At 41.0% G+C, this 18157-nt stretch overlaps 1 protein-coding gene across 1 annotated transcript in view; it reads left to right on the top strand.

Moving 5' to 3' along the window:
* The window catches only part of EXOC4 (exocyst complex component 4), a 345298-nt gene that overhangs the window by 270624 nt on the left and 56517 nt on the right, over nt 1-18157 (top strand). The window contains exon 14 of the mRNA XM_018566438.1: nt 5431-5609. Coding sequence (XP_018421940.1) covers nt 5431-5609 — 179 coding nt within the window. The remainder of the gene's footprint in view (nt 1-5430; nt 5610-18157) is intronic.

The following is an 18157-nucleotide window of genomic DNA, read 5'->3' as shown; positions in this document are numbered from 1 at the left end:
TCAACACCCCCCCCCCCCCCCCCCTTATTGCTGGTACTGAGAAAACAGAGGGTTCTTAATCATAATTGAACATGCCATTATGAAAACAGTGTTGCTGTAAGTTGCTATAACTGTTAAGCAGTTATTCCCCTTCAGATCCTGGAATGAGAACAGGTCTTTCCCATGACTTTCAACAAGCTGTAAGCATGATTATTAGTGCTCACCATTACATGTCAATCATCATTACACATGGGCTTCAAAAGTAGCCTATCATGATATCGGGATTGCGCTTGTTAACTTTTTAGCCAAAAAATGCTATCTTAAAAGGGTTAAACATGCTGGTGCCAGTTTCTGTGTATACCATACTGTGCATCCAAACCCTTGGCACAGAAAAAGACAGCTATATGTATTAAGCCTGTATCCTGCCCATTGATCTGCGCCGCTCGGCAGTTTTCTTATCAATCCAGCATTCAAGGGTTCTGTGCTTGAAGTTTCAAGTTGTGGGATGCATGAATCAACAGCCATCACCCAGGCAAGGTAAGCAGCCACGGTTTCAGCATATTAAGCACATTTTGCTCAGCGGGGCAAAGAAAGGAATAATGGACGGATTCTCCTTGTATAATTAGTTTTTAAAGCCCCGAGGACTGTTTGGCACTTGGTGTCCTTCAAGTCATAAAAAGGTTACCTCTCATTTCATTAATAGAACAGAATTTTCAGCCCTGGAAGTACATTTATTATTAGCCGACTTGACTTTGATGTGCGAGAACAGAAGAGGAAGAGACGCAGGAGGCATAACAAATCATTACAGCTGTCCCCTGCACAGCCATAGTCAAAAGGCATAGTCAGGCAGCCAAAGTTATCAGCAAATGATGGTACAGTCACTGTTATCTCTATTAATGTGGCATATGGGGATTAAACACACATACTTTAAATCATGCCTTAACTGGTACATTCAGAGTATACACCAGCTTGCTTGTCAGTATAGAGTATGTAGGTTTGCAATTATTATTGGTTAAATAAGGCAATATTTGGCCAGGCTTCTATGCATAAAGATGTCTTGTATTTTCAGCAGCACTTACAAGGCCTCATTTATATGTGCGCATCTTTATTTGTACTTAAAGGCATTTGAAATACAAACTATGTCATGCGCTCTGTGCCACTATAGTCAGTCGTGCTGGAAGGATATGTGAACGTGCCATTCACTATTATGTCTCAGATCTCATCATGCTGTTCCTGTGCTGTTATGTAGATTGGTGAATAGACTACTCCTGCAAGCACACACACTGATTATTGCTATATTTATCAAAAGTTTTTGTTAAATGTATTTATTGTGTTGTACACTAGTAGTTTGTGTCCTCCCGTTATCCCAAGGAGAACTATGGGGAAAACACTGACCCCATAGTTCTCCTTTAATTTAGTGTTTGTGATCCAGCAGTACAGAAATGTTTGCCTTCCTTGCCATATTTTTGCTGGGAAGAGGGGAAATAACCTTGAGATATTCTATTTTTCTATAAATGTATAGTCTAACAAGTATGTAGTATACAAACTGCTTATACCCGTATGATGACACATGCCTGTTACCAAGGCAAAAATCAATAGAAAGGCTGGTTCACACTCTTACATTGTGGGAATGTGCATGCTGCGTTTGGGGTGCTGCGGTGCCATTCAGTTTTAGCAGCACCCTAATGCACCTTAATAATGCACTGAGCCCATCTCAAGCAAGGCAAATTGCCTTGTCTTGTGTTGGGGCTGCACTGGAAAAAACAGCCAGCATATGGTGTGAATGGGCCCTTTTAAATCACATCACAGTATGCCATTTATAGAATGTTGGATCTAGCTGTATTGTGTCTAATGGCAAGTTTCTTTTAAAGAAAGTTGAAAAACAAATATCCAAGACTGACTTTATTTCTAGTTACTGTCCACAATTTATTGAGCATAATTTTTTTTCCAGAAACAAAAAGCATTCATTTTGTGCCAGTGATGCCTTTAAGATCTATTGAGACACTGCAGCTGTTTTGGAAGAAAACGTTTAATTCCAATAAAAATGGGACAGCAGGGTGGGAACAGGATCTTAGTGTGAATCTTATGCTCACTGCCATAGGTCCAGTCATTTGATCTGGTGGTTTATAGTCTTGATGTGATCCACTTTCATAGTCTGCAGCAGGTTCTGCATCTCTTCACGTGTAAGAAAATGCCCCATAACATCACAGAGGGGTGACACAAATTTAAGGCCCATGTCTGTCCCCTAATTGTTTTAGGGGCTGTGCCTCTCCTGGTTCCATGTTCACCGTCTGGTGGTCATGCCCCAAAGTGCAAAGGCTATGGCTACAGGTCTAAAATATTCTTCGCTCTTTGATGCACTGTGGCATCCCCAGGAATCCTTGAGAGGCCCTTTTGAACAAAACACCACAATCATTGCCCAAATCTGAAGCCAGGTTGGCAAGCTTTGTGTTTCTGGCAACCCACCAGACCATAGCGACATCATTGAAACAACCTACCCTTAACTGTAACAAAGTTACACACAGGCTCACAGGCACGCTAATAAATGAAAAGTTGACAGCAATATTGAATGATTCCTAGGATTTCTGAGGAATTCTTAGGAAATTTCAGGATCTGGAACCCCTGACTGAATTATGTACAATCCCTCAGCTTGAATAATGATCTTTTACGCATTTTATCCTCTGGGTGGGGGTTGTACCCCCAGTGGACTGCACTTTTCTTTCTCTCCTCTTTTTTTCTTCTTCCTCTCTTTCTCCGTATATTCAAGTTAATCTGTATCTCTCTTTTAGAATATAAAAACAACTAGCTGGCTTGTTAGGGCCACTACAAGTACTCCCAGCCTCCTAAGAAATGAGCTCCACCTTGGAACCAGTCTGTTTGTCTGGGGAGCAGATCACCTGTGTGGTGAAAAGTAGCCTGTGTGGTGAAGAGACTAACCTGTGTGGCAAGGTGACTGGATACAACCTGTGTGTTTAAGGTTTTGTTTAAAGGAACAACCTGAAGTCGGTGAGACTTTACAAGTGTTGCTTACAGAGAAGCTGTACTTTATGTTTGAAGACCCCTGCGAGGGGGTCCACCTGTGTGTTTTGAGTTAATAAAAGTGGGCAAATAAGCCGTTAAAAAGACATGGTAAGCGAGTGGAAGAGTGCTTATTGTGCTACCTTTGGAAGCTAATTCTCACAATACATACATCATTTGGTGTGGGTATTTCCCACTTCATAAGTTACTGCTCTTATAAAGCAGTTACATTTTACTCAGATGCACTTGAGATGCTTGCTTCGTTGTATTGCATTTCATATCTACTTTATTAAGATATATCATTTTATGATGCACAGACTTATTTCCTGCTGAAAATCAATACAATGTTTGTAAAAGTCCCATGTCTCCTAATCATCTTGTCTCTGCGCAGCCCTTATTTCTCCTTTTTTTTTGTAAAGAAAGTGGATGTCATGAGTTTAACTATTTTGTTGCCCACTTCATTTTTTTTGTAGAGTCTTATTAGGCACCATTCACAAGGCTTGCCTGTCATTTTTCAGGGAAAATTAATTAAATTCATAAAACATTTTAATCGGAAGGTCAACGTTAGTCTTTGGGCAGGCGGATTTAAATGGACATTTCTCCGTTCATATCCGATTTACCTCGGAGTCCATCTAGGTCCAAAAAGACCCAGAAAAGAGCTCCATTTTTCGAAATTAAATGTGATGGATCGGAGTTAAAAGGATGTAAACGAACACACGTCTGTTTACTGCCACCTACCTCTAACATCCATTAAGCTCCGTTCTTTCCTCCATCACAAGATGGATGAAGAAACTGAATGCACACGGATGTCACAGAAGTGACATCTGTTTTGTTCTGCTCTGATTCAGCAGGGAATCTGCTCACGGAGGTTCATATAGGCCTCTGAAGTCTTAACTTGTGACTCTGTGGTTTATGTGTTTTACTACTTTTTGTTCCGCTGTGTTTGTCTTTTCTTTTTTTTTTGCATTATTCAAATCCAAAAGGTATAAAAGTGAGTCTGTGATTAAGCCTGTGTGGTGAAACAACATAGAGGCATGCGGCTGTATGGCGGGGCTCATCTGTGTTATTTGAAATGAAGATCTATCAATAAAGACGCAGAGCAGTGGTACCAGTGTTTTGTGCGGTAGTTTTCCTGTTATTTTGTCAAAATATATACTCACTTTATAGCATACATGTAGGCATTTTCAGCAGGGTCCTTGCGGCCAAATATTTGCTTGAAATCAAAGTGATCCAGACTCATTACAAATGTTTTGTCTCGCAGCTTCTTTTCTATTTATTTTGTTTTTTTCACTGGTGTTTGAAACATCCAGCTGTGAGCTAATAGGCAGTCTTATCGTACTTGTCAGCCACTAAGCACAATCTGTGATGCTGAAGTCCAAAATGCATATATTTTATGTAGTCTGCAGAATAATCACCTTGCTGTTTTCCAGTTTAGTGCACTGGTGAAAGCTGCTGATGGATGTTAAGCTGTTTAAGGGCAAGTCCAGTTACATTCTTTCATCCATGATTATTTACACATTCCCTTCTAATTTACAACATACTGGCTGTTGCAAATGATATGCAGTTTGTTTTGTTTTGTTTTTTACACTTTTACAAATCCCCATCACTTTCTGCAGTCAGTTTGTTCACTTGCCAAGTTTACACATACCCTCTATGTACACAGGCAAGTGTTTTAATTGTATGCTTCGGCTCAGATCCATACCTACTAAAGTCAAGGTATAAGTTGACCTAATCAACTCTTCCAAAAATATTCTAGGCACCTACTTATTAAGTTACCACCCCAGTTTTGTAATTTTAATATTAACAAATACATGCACAGACATTTCTCAGTGTTGACCGAACACTTGTAGATGCTGCAAATTCTACATTTAACCCAAACAATGTCTCTGGCCAGCTCTGGTTTTGTTAGTAGCTTTTATGCATAAACATTAAACAGCAAAAAATGTCTTAACATTTTTAAAAATGTCTGCCTAATTTTTGGCTTCCGAGTGTTTCTATTTGCAAACCTGTTAAGATAGCTGTAACTGTCAGTGGTACTTGCTTAATGTATGGCCACCTAAAGGCTGCCCATAGACTTTGGTAAAAGGTCGAAAGTGCTGGAACAAACCGACCAGCATCAGGAAGAACATTTTCCAATCACTGCAATTATGTCAAAGGTTATGTCTATGGAGAAAGGCTTGGCAAAGGAGGAGAGTGATACAGGTGAACACTTCCTTGGGGGAGAACTGTGGCCCAGCATGAAACTGCCTTGCACTAAGACATGTAACATTCACCTGGTTTGGTGAAAATGGTCTTTCAGCTCAGGTCTGGCTTAATAGTTTTGTAATCATTAAAGCACTTGATTCTATTCTATCATGTATATTCATTATTTGTTTTCCGTGGTCACAGTGGTTGTATGGAATACATTCAGTAGCATTCTTCTTTGTTTTTCAGAGCTGCATTTGGTAAAGAGTCAGAAGTCCTGATAGGAAACCTTGGAGATAAACTGATTCCACAGAATGAGATTATGAGTGATGTCAGTGACTTGAAAGCCCTTGCCAATCTGCATGAGAGCCTGGAATGGCTGGCAGGAAGACTTAAAGCTGCTATCGCCAACCTGCTAAGTGCACAATGTAAGTTTCTGTAAACTTATCATTATAGCTATCAGTGGAAATTATGACATCTGTCAAAACCAGTTAATACACATTAAGATGCTTAATAAGAATCGGCAAAATAATTACTTTTCATTTTACTGCACTTTGGCCGTGTAACCATATTGTGTTTTTCCTTTTTTTTGTGACAGAGTTGCTATCTTGAAGTTAATAACCACTTCAGGACCGCCGTATGTATATAAACTGCACTGTCCTGAAGTGGTTATAACTAGATCATGGCTGCTGCACCATCTTTTACAGTCGGCGATTGCTGTCACATACTTGGGTTCGGACAGCTATAAAGCTACCTGATCTCTTACAGCTCCACTGCCGCTGACAGCTATCCCAGGCTCCACTGTCCCTGGGACCGGCACGGCAGGTCCCTACACCTGGAGCAGAGGGAACTCAGCACACGTTCAGTGGATGATCTCTGCTCCAATCACTGAAACCAGAAGCAATGTGTAATTCATCACTTCCAGTTTCAGGCTGTCATTTCTCCAGCTGTTGTGGCCGAAGAAGAAGATGATTAAGCAGAATCGGTGCCTTTGTCCGTTTCTTTGGGGTCCATAGGTGGCATCAGAGGTCTAATAGACCCCTGATGTCTCCATAAAGAGGACCTATCACTGTAGCTGTGTTATGGCATAGAGGACTTGTTAGCCCCACTATATGATAGCAGTAAAGTTGAGTTTAAAAAAAAAAACATTTAAAAACAAAAATATTTTTCAAAGTCCCCTGCCCACACATACAAATGCTTCAGATGCGCTTACATGCGAAAACGCTGATTGCCCCACCCGTTGCATATCACCGCGAACTTCAGAGTGAGAACAATAATTCCAGGGTCATCACTCACTGTTAACTTTAAATTGATTAGCTGTAAAAGCTTTTAAAGTGTCACTTATGGGCAATTTTTGGCATTGTCGGTTTTTTTTTACATTTTATGAGCGCATGCAATTTAACATGTTTAGCATTTATTTACCCAACACAATCCCATATTTAATATGTTACCAAAACACTGGGTATTATATTCTGTTTGTTTGCACTAAAATTAATTTGAGTGTATTTTATACTAAAAATATTGAAAAAATAAGATATCGTGCAACCAGAAAATTCCAACTAACTTTTTTATTCTACAGGGCCTTTCAGTGCTTTCAGAAAATATATAATTATCGAGGGGGAGGGGGGGATTAAGCTGTTTTCTACTGGAAAATTCTGATTTTATCATGTTTGTGCAAAAATTAAAAAATTGCTCCTGCTGGTAAGTGGTTAAAAAGGCATGCATGGTAAAAAAAAAAATTGCAACTTAAGGAAAGGTTTTTCTCTGTCTTTCCCCTATTGCAAATAATGGGTCTGCATAATCGAATTCCCTGAATTATTATCACAAAACACAAAAAAGTGTTGAAATAGTCTAGAGCAAGTTCATCAGCAGGTTCAATTGTATGGCTGAATTAATATGTCTAACGAAGGAATAGAGAAACATCAGTTTTTAATTTGTATAATTAGGCCCCTTGTCTGAATATTGCTTGCAATGGTGCATTGTGGATAGTTAAAAAAATACTATATTTTTGTTTCACAGTTTAAATGCAGAATACCTCTATCTGCAGGAGAAGAGTCAACAATGTTGCAATGTCCACTGCTTTATTGTGACTGAATTGGCATTCCAGTGTGTGTGTGTGAGTGGGGGGGAGGTGGGGGGGGGGGGGGGGGGGGGGGGGGGGGGGGGGTGGAGACACCTAGCTCGTCCCCCTCCCATCACCACTGTGTACTACCTGTTCTAAAAAAACTCCCATCGGTCACCCTGTATAATCAGTTAATGCACCAAATGAGGCATTTCTTCAGTTTCTCTTCCCCAATGATCACTTTGGCTATAGCAAATCACATGGTAAAAGACTGCAGCAGGCAACTGATCTGTGTGAGACTTTTGTGTTGATTCTAGATAGTGTCTGAAGAAAGATAGTGCAGTCTTACTTGAGAGAACGGCAGATGTAGGCATTGTCAGAGTAGTACTGTGATTTGTGTAATAATTACACTTGCACGTTATTTAGAATAAATGTACTTAACATGAAAAACAATATCTGATTCTAGGACCAGTTTACTTGCTTATATTCTTTTATGCCATGATTCTTGCTGATGGTTATTAATATTACTTGACGTGAACACCATTTACGCAACTTAAACTATTAGTCTTGACATTGACTTTGTTGTTTCTTGGAGTTCAGCCAGAATTTATTTACTTGAATTTATAAATGAAAGGTCGAAAGAGCCAGTTCCCTGGGAAATCCCTAAATCCTTAATCACTCAGCAGAGGTCAGGCATTTGAACATTTAAATGGAATATGTGATGAGGTGCAATGCAGCATTGAAGGAAAGACCAGTCACACACTGCAGCCCTGTTCACCTATGCAAGCTTAAGATGATGAGGAAAATAATAAATGACTTGATCTCATCCTTCACACTATGGTATTGGGCTGTTCAAGCTTGTATTATCCAAAACACTAATTCCCTCTTGTGAATCTTGATATGTCTTACATGAAATGTTCAATATACTTAAAATATGTCACCTTTTTGTTAAAAGGGATGCTAAAATCCTCCACAAATATGGATTGTCTTCATTTATACATCAGAAAAGAACTTTAGATGCTTTGTGAATATTTACTTTATTGCTCTGTGTAACACCCCTGAAACCAACGTATCCCACATATTGTGTTACACATATTATTTGTTTCATTGTATTTCATTGTATTGTCGATGACTTGGTGTCCTTTGACACTTAGTGGCAGTGTGGTGCCATAGTGTGGTGCATTTGGTATGTTTCTTTGTTTTCCATCCTATTTAGTGCTAGCTAGTACAGTCCTGGCTAGACCCCTCCAGTTCTCTCATGCTCCCTTATCTGGTTTCAGTTAGATACAGGGCTTAGAAATTCATTGTCTTCTTACTCTCAAAAAGACTTCGGCCTGGTTCAAACCTGGGCGTTTTACAGCGCGTTCCTACGCGCTGTAAAACGCTCAACATGTGAAAACCAATAATTGCCTATGGGCATGGTTCCCACCTGGGCGTTTTACAGCGCGTAGGAAGGCGCTGAAAAACGCCCTACGCCCAAAGGCGTACAGGGGCTTCTTTGGGGCATATTTGCCGCGCGTATCCATTAGGATACAGCCGGATAGCCCTCGTAAACGCGCGTTTCTTTTACCGCAAATCGTGGTAAAAACGCGCGGCACGAAGCGCGCGGCAAACACGCATATTCCGTACTCTCAGGTGTGAACCCAGCCTTAAAGTTCTTACACTTTCTACACTTAAAAAAAACTCACTCTGTACTGTATTTTGTGAAGTAAAAACTGTGCTGTATTCAACTTCAGCAAATAGTCATACTGTCCGGACAGATTGAGTCATTCCATAAAGTGGCATTTAAAACAAAACAGTGCCAGACTGTCCTGGTATTCAAATATAATTCCGGAGCACTCATTCCAGCATTTGACTACAGCTACTCCTCATTTAACCTACCTGTTTAACGACCGCTCGGGCTTACAACCATCTCTCTGACCAGTTGGAATTGTACACTGTACGAGAACTTTTGTCAAGCTCATCCCACATTACCCTTTCTCAGTCTGTCTCGTTCTGGTAGTTGGTCAGTCAGTAATTTTGTTTACATTTTTTTTAAAGTGAAGAGACAAAATAAAAATTTAAAACTTTTATTAAGTCAGTACATTTTTAACTACTGTACTGTACATTGGTATTTGCGGTATGCAAACCTATGTCATGTACTAGTCCCATCACTGGAGCCATTTTTTAAAATGTATTTTTTATCCGATTAACTGATTAATCGAACTTAATAATCGGCTAACTAATCGATTTTGAAAATAATCGTTAGCTGCAGCTCTAACTGTATATTATAGCTGATTTCCTCTATTTCCACTTGGTGACCAATACGCTTAACGACTTAGTCGTAGAAACGGAACTCGGTTAATAAGTGAGGAGTGCCTGTATATAGTCCTGGCTATGATGTCACCACACATCAATGTGGGACAAAGATGTTTTGCGCAGGTAAGTAATCCCTATTTGGTTTACAACTACCCATGCTTGGGAGGGGTCCCGAGGCACTAACACTAATGTTTAGGAGGGGAGACAAGGAACTAAAACTAATGTTTTGGAGGGGGGGGGGCAACACACTGATGCACACTTTTGTGGAGGTGGGAGGGGTATCAAGGCACTGAATGTTTTAGAGGAGGGAGCGGGTAAGGCGCTGACACTAATGTTTTGTAGGGGAACAAGGTGGCTGGAGAGGATCTGTGATGGGACCTGTCTGCAGGACGAGGACACATTGATTCCCTCTATGTCCTGAGAACAGGCTTGTAAACTGTGCAGGGTCAGGCAGCGTGAGTGGATCGGCTTACAGTAAGAGTCATGAGAGTTTCTGAAGTGTCTCAGTATCTCCTGTTCCTCCGTGTTAGAGAGAGAGGTGTTTGTGCCGTCCAGCAAGAGAGGGAGAGAGGGGGGAGAGAGGCAGATCTGGCCCCACCTGCTCTTAGGTCGCTGGCCAGTGATGTAAGAGGAGGCGGGGTTGCTCTTAGGCGGGCCCTGCCTCCTCCTTCACTGCGACGGTCCGAGAACTCGATGATTTAGAACTCTCGATCGAACACCGGTGAAACCGGCCTTTTCTGCCGCAGCTGCTGGCTGCCACTGACAGAGCCGCTGCGGAGCTGTGTCAGTGACAACCAGCACACTGATATGCAGGGCCGGTGCAAGGATTTTTGCTTACACAGGCAAAGGTGCATTTTTGCCCCACCCCCAAGTTTAAAGTTTTTCTAAGTTCACCTTTCTGACCAAGTTACACCCATATTTAGGATGAAGCATGGTCAGATTGCCACCCCCCCTCCGCCTCCCCGCCTCTGCCACTTACCTGAATCACCGCAGGCTGGTGGGGTTTTTTTGAAAGGTGCATGACTGTACGTGGCTCCGCCCGCACAGCTGCATCATCCATCCACAGTAAGGAGGAGCTACAAGTCTATCTGGCATCACGGCAGAGAGGCTCGTAGTTTCAGAGAAATACAAGAGTTTGCAGTTCCCGTTCGGTTTTCTGTGCAAAAGACCTTGCTGGACGAAAATGTTTTTAAATCTGCATGGATGCCGCTTGTTTGCGGCTATTAAATAGCTGCGAACTTGCCGAATCCTCCGGTTTATCATGCTTTCACTATTTTTATAAATAAATAGTCATGGGGGCAATGGTGTGAACGATGCACATTGAAGTGCATTGAATTCTCTGTTTAGAGCGGCTCTGCACGTATCCGTACAGCCATATACGCGCAGAGAGCCGCTCAGGTGTGAATGAAGCCTTAGATTTATTCAGCAGCGCACTTTATTTTTATGTTTTTGGATGTTTATATACACTAAGCACAGCAGCTACTAGTATTCTGATAGGATTTACATTTTATCCACAGTGCTAATCTATGCAAGTGGCATAACCAGCAATCACGGGCCCCATACAAAATTTTGCTATGGGGCCCTGTGATTTCTAGTTACGCCCCTGACTAAGACTAATGTTTTAGAGGGGGAACAAGGCATTGCCACTCATGTTTTGGAGAGGAGGGACAAAGCACTGACCACTATTGCTTTGGGGGTGGACAGTACACTGACCACAAATGCTTTGCAGGGAAGGGGCGGGGGGGCAGTACATTGACAATTTTTTTGGGAAAAGAGAGTAATTACACTGACTTTGGAGAGGGGGGTTGACCACTAATGTTTGAGAGTGTAGGGGGATATATACAGTTGTGTGATTTTTCATTGTTTTGCACGTTTGTCACACTTTAATGTTTCAGATCATCAAACAAATTTAAATATTAGTCAAAGATAACACAAGTAAACACAACATGCAGTTTTTAAAGGAAGGCTTTTATTATTAAGGGAAAACTAAATCCAAACCCACATGGCCCTGTGTGAAAAAGTGTTTGCCGCTAAACCTAATAACTGGCTGGGCCACCCTTAGCAGCAAGAACTGCAATCAAGCGTTTGCGATAACTTGCAATGAGTCTGTTACAGCGCTGTGCAGGAATTTTGGTCCACTCATCTTTGCAGAATTGTTGTAATTCAGCCACATTGGAAGGTTTTCGAGCATGAACCGCTTTTTTAAGGTCATGCCACAGCATCTCAATTGGATTCAGGTCAGGACTTTGACTAGGCCACTCCAAAGTCTTCATTTTGTTTTTCTTCAGCCATTCAGAGGTGGACTTGCTGGTGTGTTTTGGATCATTGTCCTGCTGAGATCCCTCCAACATAAATGAAACAGAACCGTTCATGCAGTTCTTATAATAATCCACTTTTCCTCAGCATATACAGTCCTCAGCACACCTCTGTGTGATACTCGCACTGATTACCGCTCGTGAGCACTCACACTGCTCTCACAGCAGTTTGTCCACCAGGTCCCTTGGGTCACTGACCTTTCCCAGCCTTCCATGGCTGTTCCACGTGCATCCCGCATTGCACCCGAGCCTGCTTGTGACCGTGTGCCTCCTGCGCACACACACAACCCTCCTCTGAGCTCTGGACTGGCTTCTTAATGAAGCTGCTCTCAGCTATCTGATCAGCCCAGGCTGGTCATTGGCCATTGGCCATAGCTGGCCCCAGAACTGGAGATTTCATCCCACCCAGAACTCCAAGAAATCTCCAGATCCCAGTTACAATCAGGAAAACCTGGAAGAATCTGAAAGGCCAGGTTCTTCCTTATAAAATGGTTCACATTCTGGACCCTCTCAGCTCCCCTGGCTGAGAGTCCTGGGTGCCAAAGTAACCATACAACACCGTGGCATTGCCATGCACTGCCACAATAGTAATAAAATTATGTTCAAGAGTGGAAGGTCCTACAGCCACACCCATAAAGCAATATGTAGACAAAAGAGACAGTTCAGAACCCAAAAGGCTAAGGGCTGGAAGTCATGAAGGGCTTTTTAGGCAATTATAGGACCTTCACAGACACTTAGAATTGTGTAAAGATATCATATTTTATTAAAGACATAAAAAATAAAAAACATAAAAACATGTATGCATGTTGGTGCTCAGGCTAAACTTGGTAAGCATAAACCTTGTATACTCATATACAGAGATGATGACAGGTTATGATCAGTGGATCCTTAGTTGGAATCAATGCGCATGATTTTCATTTAAATCTGTATGGAATCTGCACTGATCAGCGCGGAAAAAAAGGCTCAGGGAGCATTTCGGGCGGCAGGCGGTTCAGATCGCCTCATGCGATCACATGAACGGGCCCCAAAGGAATGTATGGGATCGTTCATATCAACGGTTCAGCGCGGACTAATCCGCACGACCGATTCGCTCTGGTGTAAACGGGGCCTAAAGGAAACTTGCAGGTGACTGCCTGCAGTATTTTCGCAGTAGGTGATCAGCTGTTTGTCAGAAAAGTCTTCCTCTATAAAAGGGACCATCGAGTAAAACCGCCAGTGTTCACAAGCGGTCTCATAAGGGCCAACTTGATTTCAGCAATGACCGCACTTTGTTAATTAGTGTAACAATAACTGTAGGCTTACAATTTTTTGACAAAACAAAGGACAATGACAGAAAGTGGTTTAAAGAAATTAGGGAAATTATTCAACTGCAAAATTATGTAATGAAGTGTTGTGTTCATGAACTACAGAGCAGACTGGTGCATCATTAAATTTAGAACTCAAACTAATCAAGGGCCACTGTGGAGGAGCAAGACAGCTGTATGCAGCCCTGAAATCTCTTTTTTGATATGGCTAGATTACAGTTGGTGAAGATTTTCAAAACTGCAGTGCATTCCCTGTTTTGTTTGTCATTTAGAGATTGTGAGATTTATAAATGCGTGTCTAAGTTTTCCTAGTTTGTAAAATTTGCAGTATCAATAAATATACACTAACACTGGGATGCCATTAACGTTCATGGGCGTGTAAAGGCAGGCATCCCAATATTTTGGCAAAATAGTGTATATAGACAGCATATATAATTGGTGAGGGGTAGGGGTGAACCAAATAATTTGTTTTTGTCATGAAGAAATAAAGAAGTTGACTGTATGCTTGATTCAGAACCTGAAAATCACTTTTTTATTATATCCCAAGGTGAAAGAATGACCCTACTTAGTAAAGCAACCACGTAGTCCTGGTTTTACCAGCCTGGGAATTAAGTAAAGAAAATTAATCTGCACAGGCCTAAAAAAGGAGTCGCAAAGTAACAATTTTAGATTATTAAAATTAATGTAGTTGTCTGCTCATTCCATATATCATAAAATTAATGCAGTCCTGTAGCCACACCATAGATAATGTTTTCATCATCTGTAGCTAATAAAATATATAATTTTATTTACAGAAATGTCTTTCAATAATACATTGCAGATGAGCATTTTTTTCACTGCACAGAACGTGCTGTCAGGCTATGCTGAAAAATAATGCAATATTTAGTAGCATTCATTATAATGATAATTATGTATACAGGTTATACCTATGAATATTCACGGATATTGTTCCTGATAGAGAGAACACATTAAAATGAAAAGTAAATGTCTGTTTTCTCAGTTAACTATGTCTGCTCAGAATATTGCTGCTAAGAGTTTAATCAATGTAGTATTTGCAGATCTGGTGTCCCCTGTGGCACAAGCCGAGGACACACAATGTGTGTAGTGCTGAAGACCGGGGACATCTTTGCCTCATGGTCAGCTTGTCAAAACGCCAAGCTAGAGATAAAAATTCAATCACCTTCCACTGCTGTGTTGCCACAATTATCACTCATTTAAAACCAGCGAAGCTAATGGAGTGTTTTATCATGGCAGACAGTGGCAGCCCTGTTCATTACTTAGTGTTTGCTGATGTGATGGCCCTTCCACTTCTCTCCTCTTATCTCCCCTTACTGACAATTGGATTTTGTATTACTGGGGCAGCCAGGTGCGACAAGCCATATTCTTCCCTCTTGTGTTTTAAAGGAATAGAAACGTCTCTTCCTTTTTAACAATCACATTTTGGCATTAAATCTGTGGTTTTAGTTGTAAATTAGGAGCTAAAACCATTCCTGATGCTGTAAATATTAGTGTAATTGATAGAGGCAGTTTATCATGTTTTTAGTCTCTTAATATCCTTTTGCTAAGAAAAAAACAATGTAATAACCTCTGATTGTCCTTGTGCATATTGCTGATCATTGTGATTGCTGTTATGCTTTAAAAGGACAGGATGACTGGTTCTTCAAGTATATCTAAACCCAAGAACAAAAGTATTATATAGTGCAGCTTACAAGTCCTTAGATGTGATACTTGCATAGGTTTTCTTTTTTTAGCCTATGAACACAGCTGAGGGTAAGGCTTTTGTAGTCCAAATCAGGAGGGCAACCTAGCATGAGAACGCTGTTCCTGCATGGAAACAGTAAGATAGTGAGCGTAGCTACCCTAGGACGGGAAGTATGTTACTGGCAGGATCACCAGGAAAAAAGCCTAAAAAAAAAATTATGCAGTCCCCACATCTAAATACGGTACTTGTAGGTTGAAATATATATTTTTTAATATTGGGTTTTAGATATTCTTTAAGCCAAATTTATACAACTACAGGTTTCATGGTCGTCACTGTAAATTAAAAGTCAGCACTGCAGGGAAATATGAAAAGAAATACCAGTTATTTCAATAATGTACCCATTGAAAGCACATTTAAACCCAGCTTTAGCCAAAACATTTTGTTTTGTATAGGCGGAGAAGGGTGAAAACCTCTTTCAGGTTTTTATTGCTGTCTGTGTCTCTACTGGAGATATTTCCCCTCACATCCTGATAAAATATGAAATCTATATAGGGGATACATTGTTTAACAGAGTGAGGAATGCTTAGAACTTTTGACAATGTCATTATTGCTGTTCACACCTTCCTGTTCTGGTGACAACCACATTTCCCATTTCTTAAAGGGCATAACAAGGACAGGAGGTAGAAGGAATATCTCCCCAAAAAGTCACAAACAGATATAAAATTTACAAAAATCATAACTCTTCCCTTCTCTCTAAACTAAAAAGAAAAACTTAGCTGTTAGGTGTTAAATATTTTCTTAAAGTTTGACTAGTACTTCAAATTGTCTTGATATGAAGCACTCAGGCAGGAAGGTGTAAGGCCACCACTTATCACTAGGCCAGCCAAGCTCTGCTGTATACAGTATCTATGTGCTTCCTGTAAATATGTTAGCAGATGCACATCGAGGAGAGACATGGTCTTATCGCTGTGCTGTTGCTCCTTCATTGTGCAATCAGCAGGCTGGTGTGCCGTTTGATCATTGTTCTTGTTTCTATAGGGGAATGCAGCTACAATGTTGAATCAGAGGGTAAGAGTGCTGCACCACGCCCCTATAAATTCAATATAACAACATATATCATAAAATTGGGCTTTTTGGGTCCCAAAAACTTTTACAAACCAATATCTGAATACAATGTTTTTTACACACTATTGATGTTAAGCTGACTGGCCTATAGTTACCAGGTACACTATGTTTCCGCTTTTTGTATATTGGTATCGCATTTGCTTTCCGCCAATCAGCTGGTACCATGTCTGGCATTAAAATGGCCATAAAAACAACTCGTCTCTGGCTCTTCTGACCCGACACCATGGTTTCTTACGAAATGGGAGGAGGACCTGGGAATCCGATTTAGTTCGGAGGAAAGCGGGAAGCTCCTCACACTCTCTTACCAATCGTCGATCAGCAATAAATACCAGGAGTCAGGTTACAAGCTGGTCACCAGATGGTACAGGACTCCTCAACTCCTACACTCTATGTTCCCACAGACATCCTCCCACTGCTGGCGATGCGGGGCTCCGCATGCTGACATATTACATATATTTTGGTCTTGCCCCTCTCTCCAAACCTTTTGGGATCAGGTCCACGCCACAATCCAGCGGTTCACTGATTCCCCGGTGCCTCGAGACCCGGCCTTCTTCCTCCTACACCACAACACTACCTCACTTAAAACATACAAATGCTCAGTGGTGCGACACCCGGTCAACGCGGCACGGGCCTGCGTCCCGGTCCTTTGGAAGAAACCTGAACCCCCCCAACATTCACCAATGGCTGGACAGGGTACATGACATATACTTCATGGAGGACCTCACAAGCTCACTCAACAACACACCAGCCAAATTCCGGAACACTTGGTTCTACTGGATTGAGTTTCTCAACTCTCCGGAGTATGCGGCCTTACGCCAAGGACACACTGGGTAGATCTCCAGGACAGAACATTTTTTTGTAAAAAAAAAAAAAAAATGTCCATAAAGATTATGAACAGTGGTCTGGCTATGACCCGTCTAAGTTTGTTGAGCACCCTCAGATGTAACCCATCTGGTCCTGGAGATTTGTTTACATTTAATCTATCCATACTCTCTTTAACTCTGATCTCTGGCAGCCGCTGAGATACGTTAAATCTGTTGTTACTAGAGCTGCTGTCTCTTCTATAAAGACAGAGGCAAAGAATGTTTTTTTCACATTGGCTTTCTACCTGTCACTGGTACTCAGCTTCCCCCTTTCATCTGTTATGGGGCTTACATGTTCTGTCCTTACCCTCTTACTATTTATATATTTAAAGAATTTCTTGGGATTTCTTTTGCTTTCTGTTGCTTTGTGTCCTCCACACTCTATTTTGCTGCCCTGACTGCTCTTTTACATCTTTTGTTGCCTTCCTTGTAGTATTTGAACACTGATGGTGACCCCTCTGACTAATATTTTTTGAAGGCCTTAGTCTTCTCCTTTATATGTTGTTTTACTTTGCTAGTTAACCACCCCGGTTTAATTTTTGCTGTTTTGAATTTGTTGGTAAATGGAATGCACTAGTGAATTTTACAATTTCAAACTTTCTTTGAAACTTTCCCACTTGTCCTCTGTGTTCATATTCAAGAAGATTTGGTCCCAATTAGTGTCACATAGCAGGTATCGCAGCTTATTGGAGTTAGCCTTTTTTAAATTAAGTGTTCTTGCCAACTTGTCTATGGTTCCTGGAATTTACTGTGAACTTCATAATTCTATGATTACTGTTCCCCAGGTTATCCCCAATTTCCACATCTGTAATCAGTTCTGTGTTGTTTGTTATTAATAAATCCAACTGAGCATAATTACTGGTTTGGGTTTCCACCATTTGTTCCATAAAATTATCACGCAATGTGTTCAAGAAGTGACAGGCCTTTCTTGAGTGTGCGGTTTCATTTGCCCAATCAATGTCAGGAAAATTGAAGTCCCCCATAATTATGAAATTGCATGCATCCCTGCTTTTTCTGTCTGTGTAAATAGTTAAATCTCCTCCTCCTCCCTTATATTCAGGGGCCTGTAACATATTTCCACCAATATTTTTTTCATTCATTTTCATCTCCAACCATAAAGATTCAGCACTGTCCCCAATCTCACAAGCTATGTTGCCAAGCACATTTACAACCGGATAATTCCTGACATACAGCCATACTCCTTCCCCTCTTCTTCCTTCCCTATCCTTTCAAAATACTGAATATCCCCTGATATTTGCTGCCCAGTCATGCGAGCCATCCAGCCAGGTTTTTGAAATTCCCACAAA

This window comes from Nanorana parkeri, unplaced genomic scaffold, assembly GCF_000935625.1.
Source record: "Nanorana parkeri isolate BGI_ZX_2015 unplaced genomic scaffold, ASM93562v1 scaffold27, whole genome shotgun sequence".
In the NCBI taxonomy this organism is placed as follows: domain Eukaryota; kingdom Metazoa; phylum Chordata; class Amphibia; order Anura; family Dicroglossidae; genus Nanorana; species Nanorana parkeri.
Note: the sequence above shows the minus strand (reverse complement) of the source record. Positions and strands in the feature narration are given on the sequence as shown.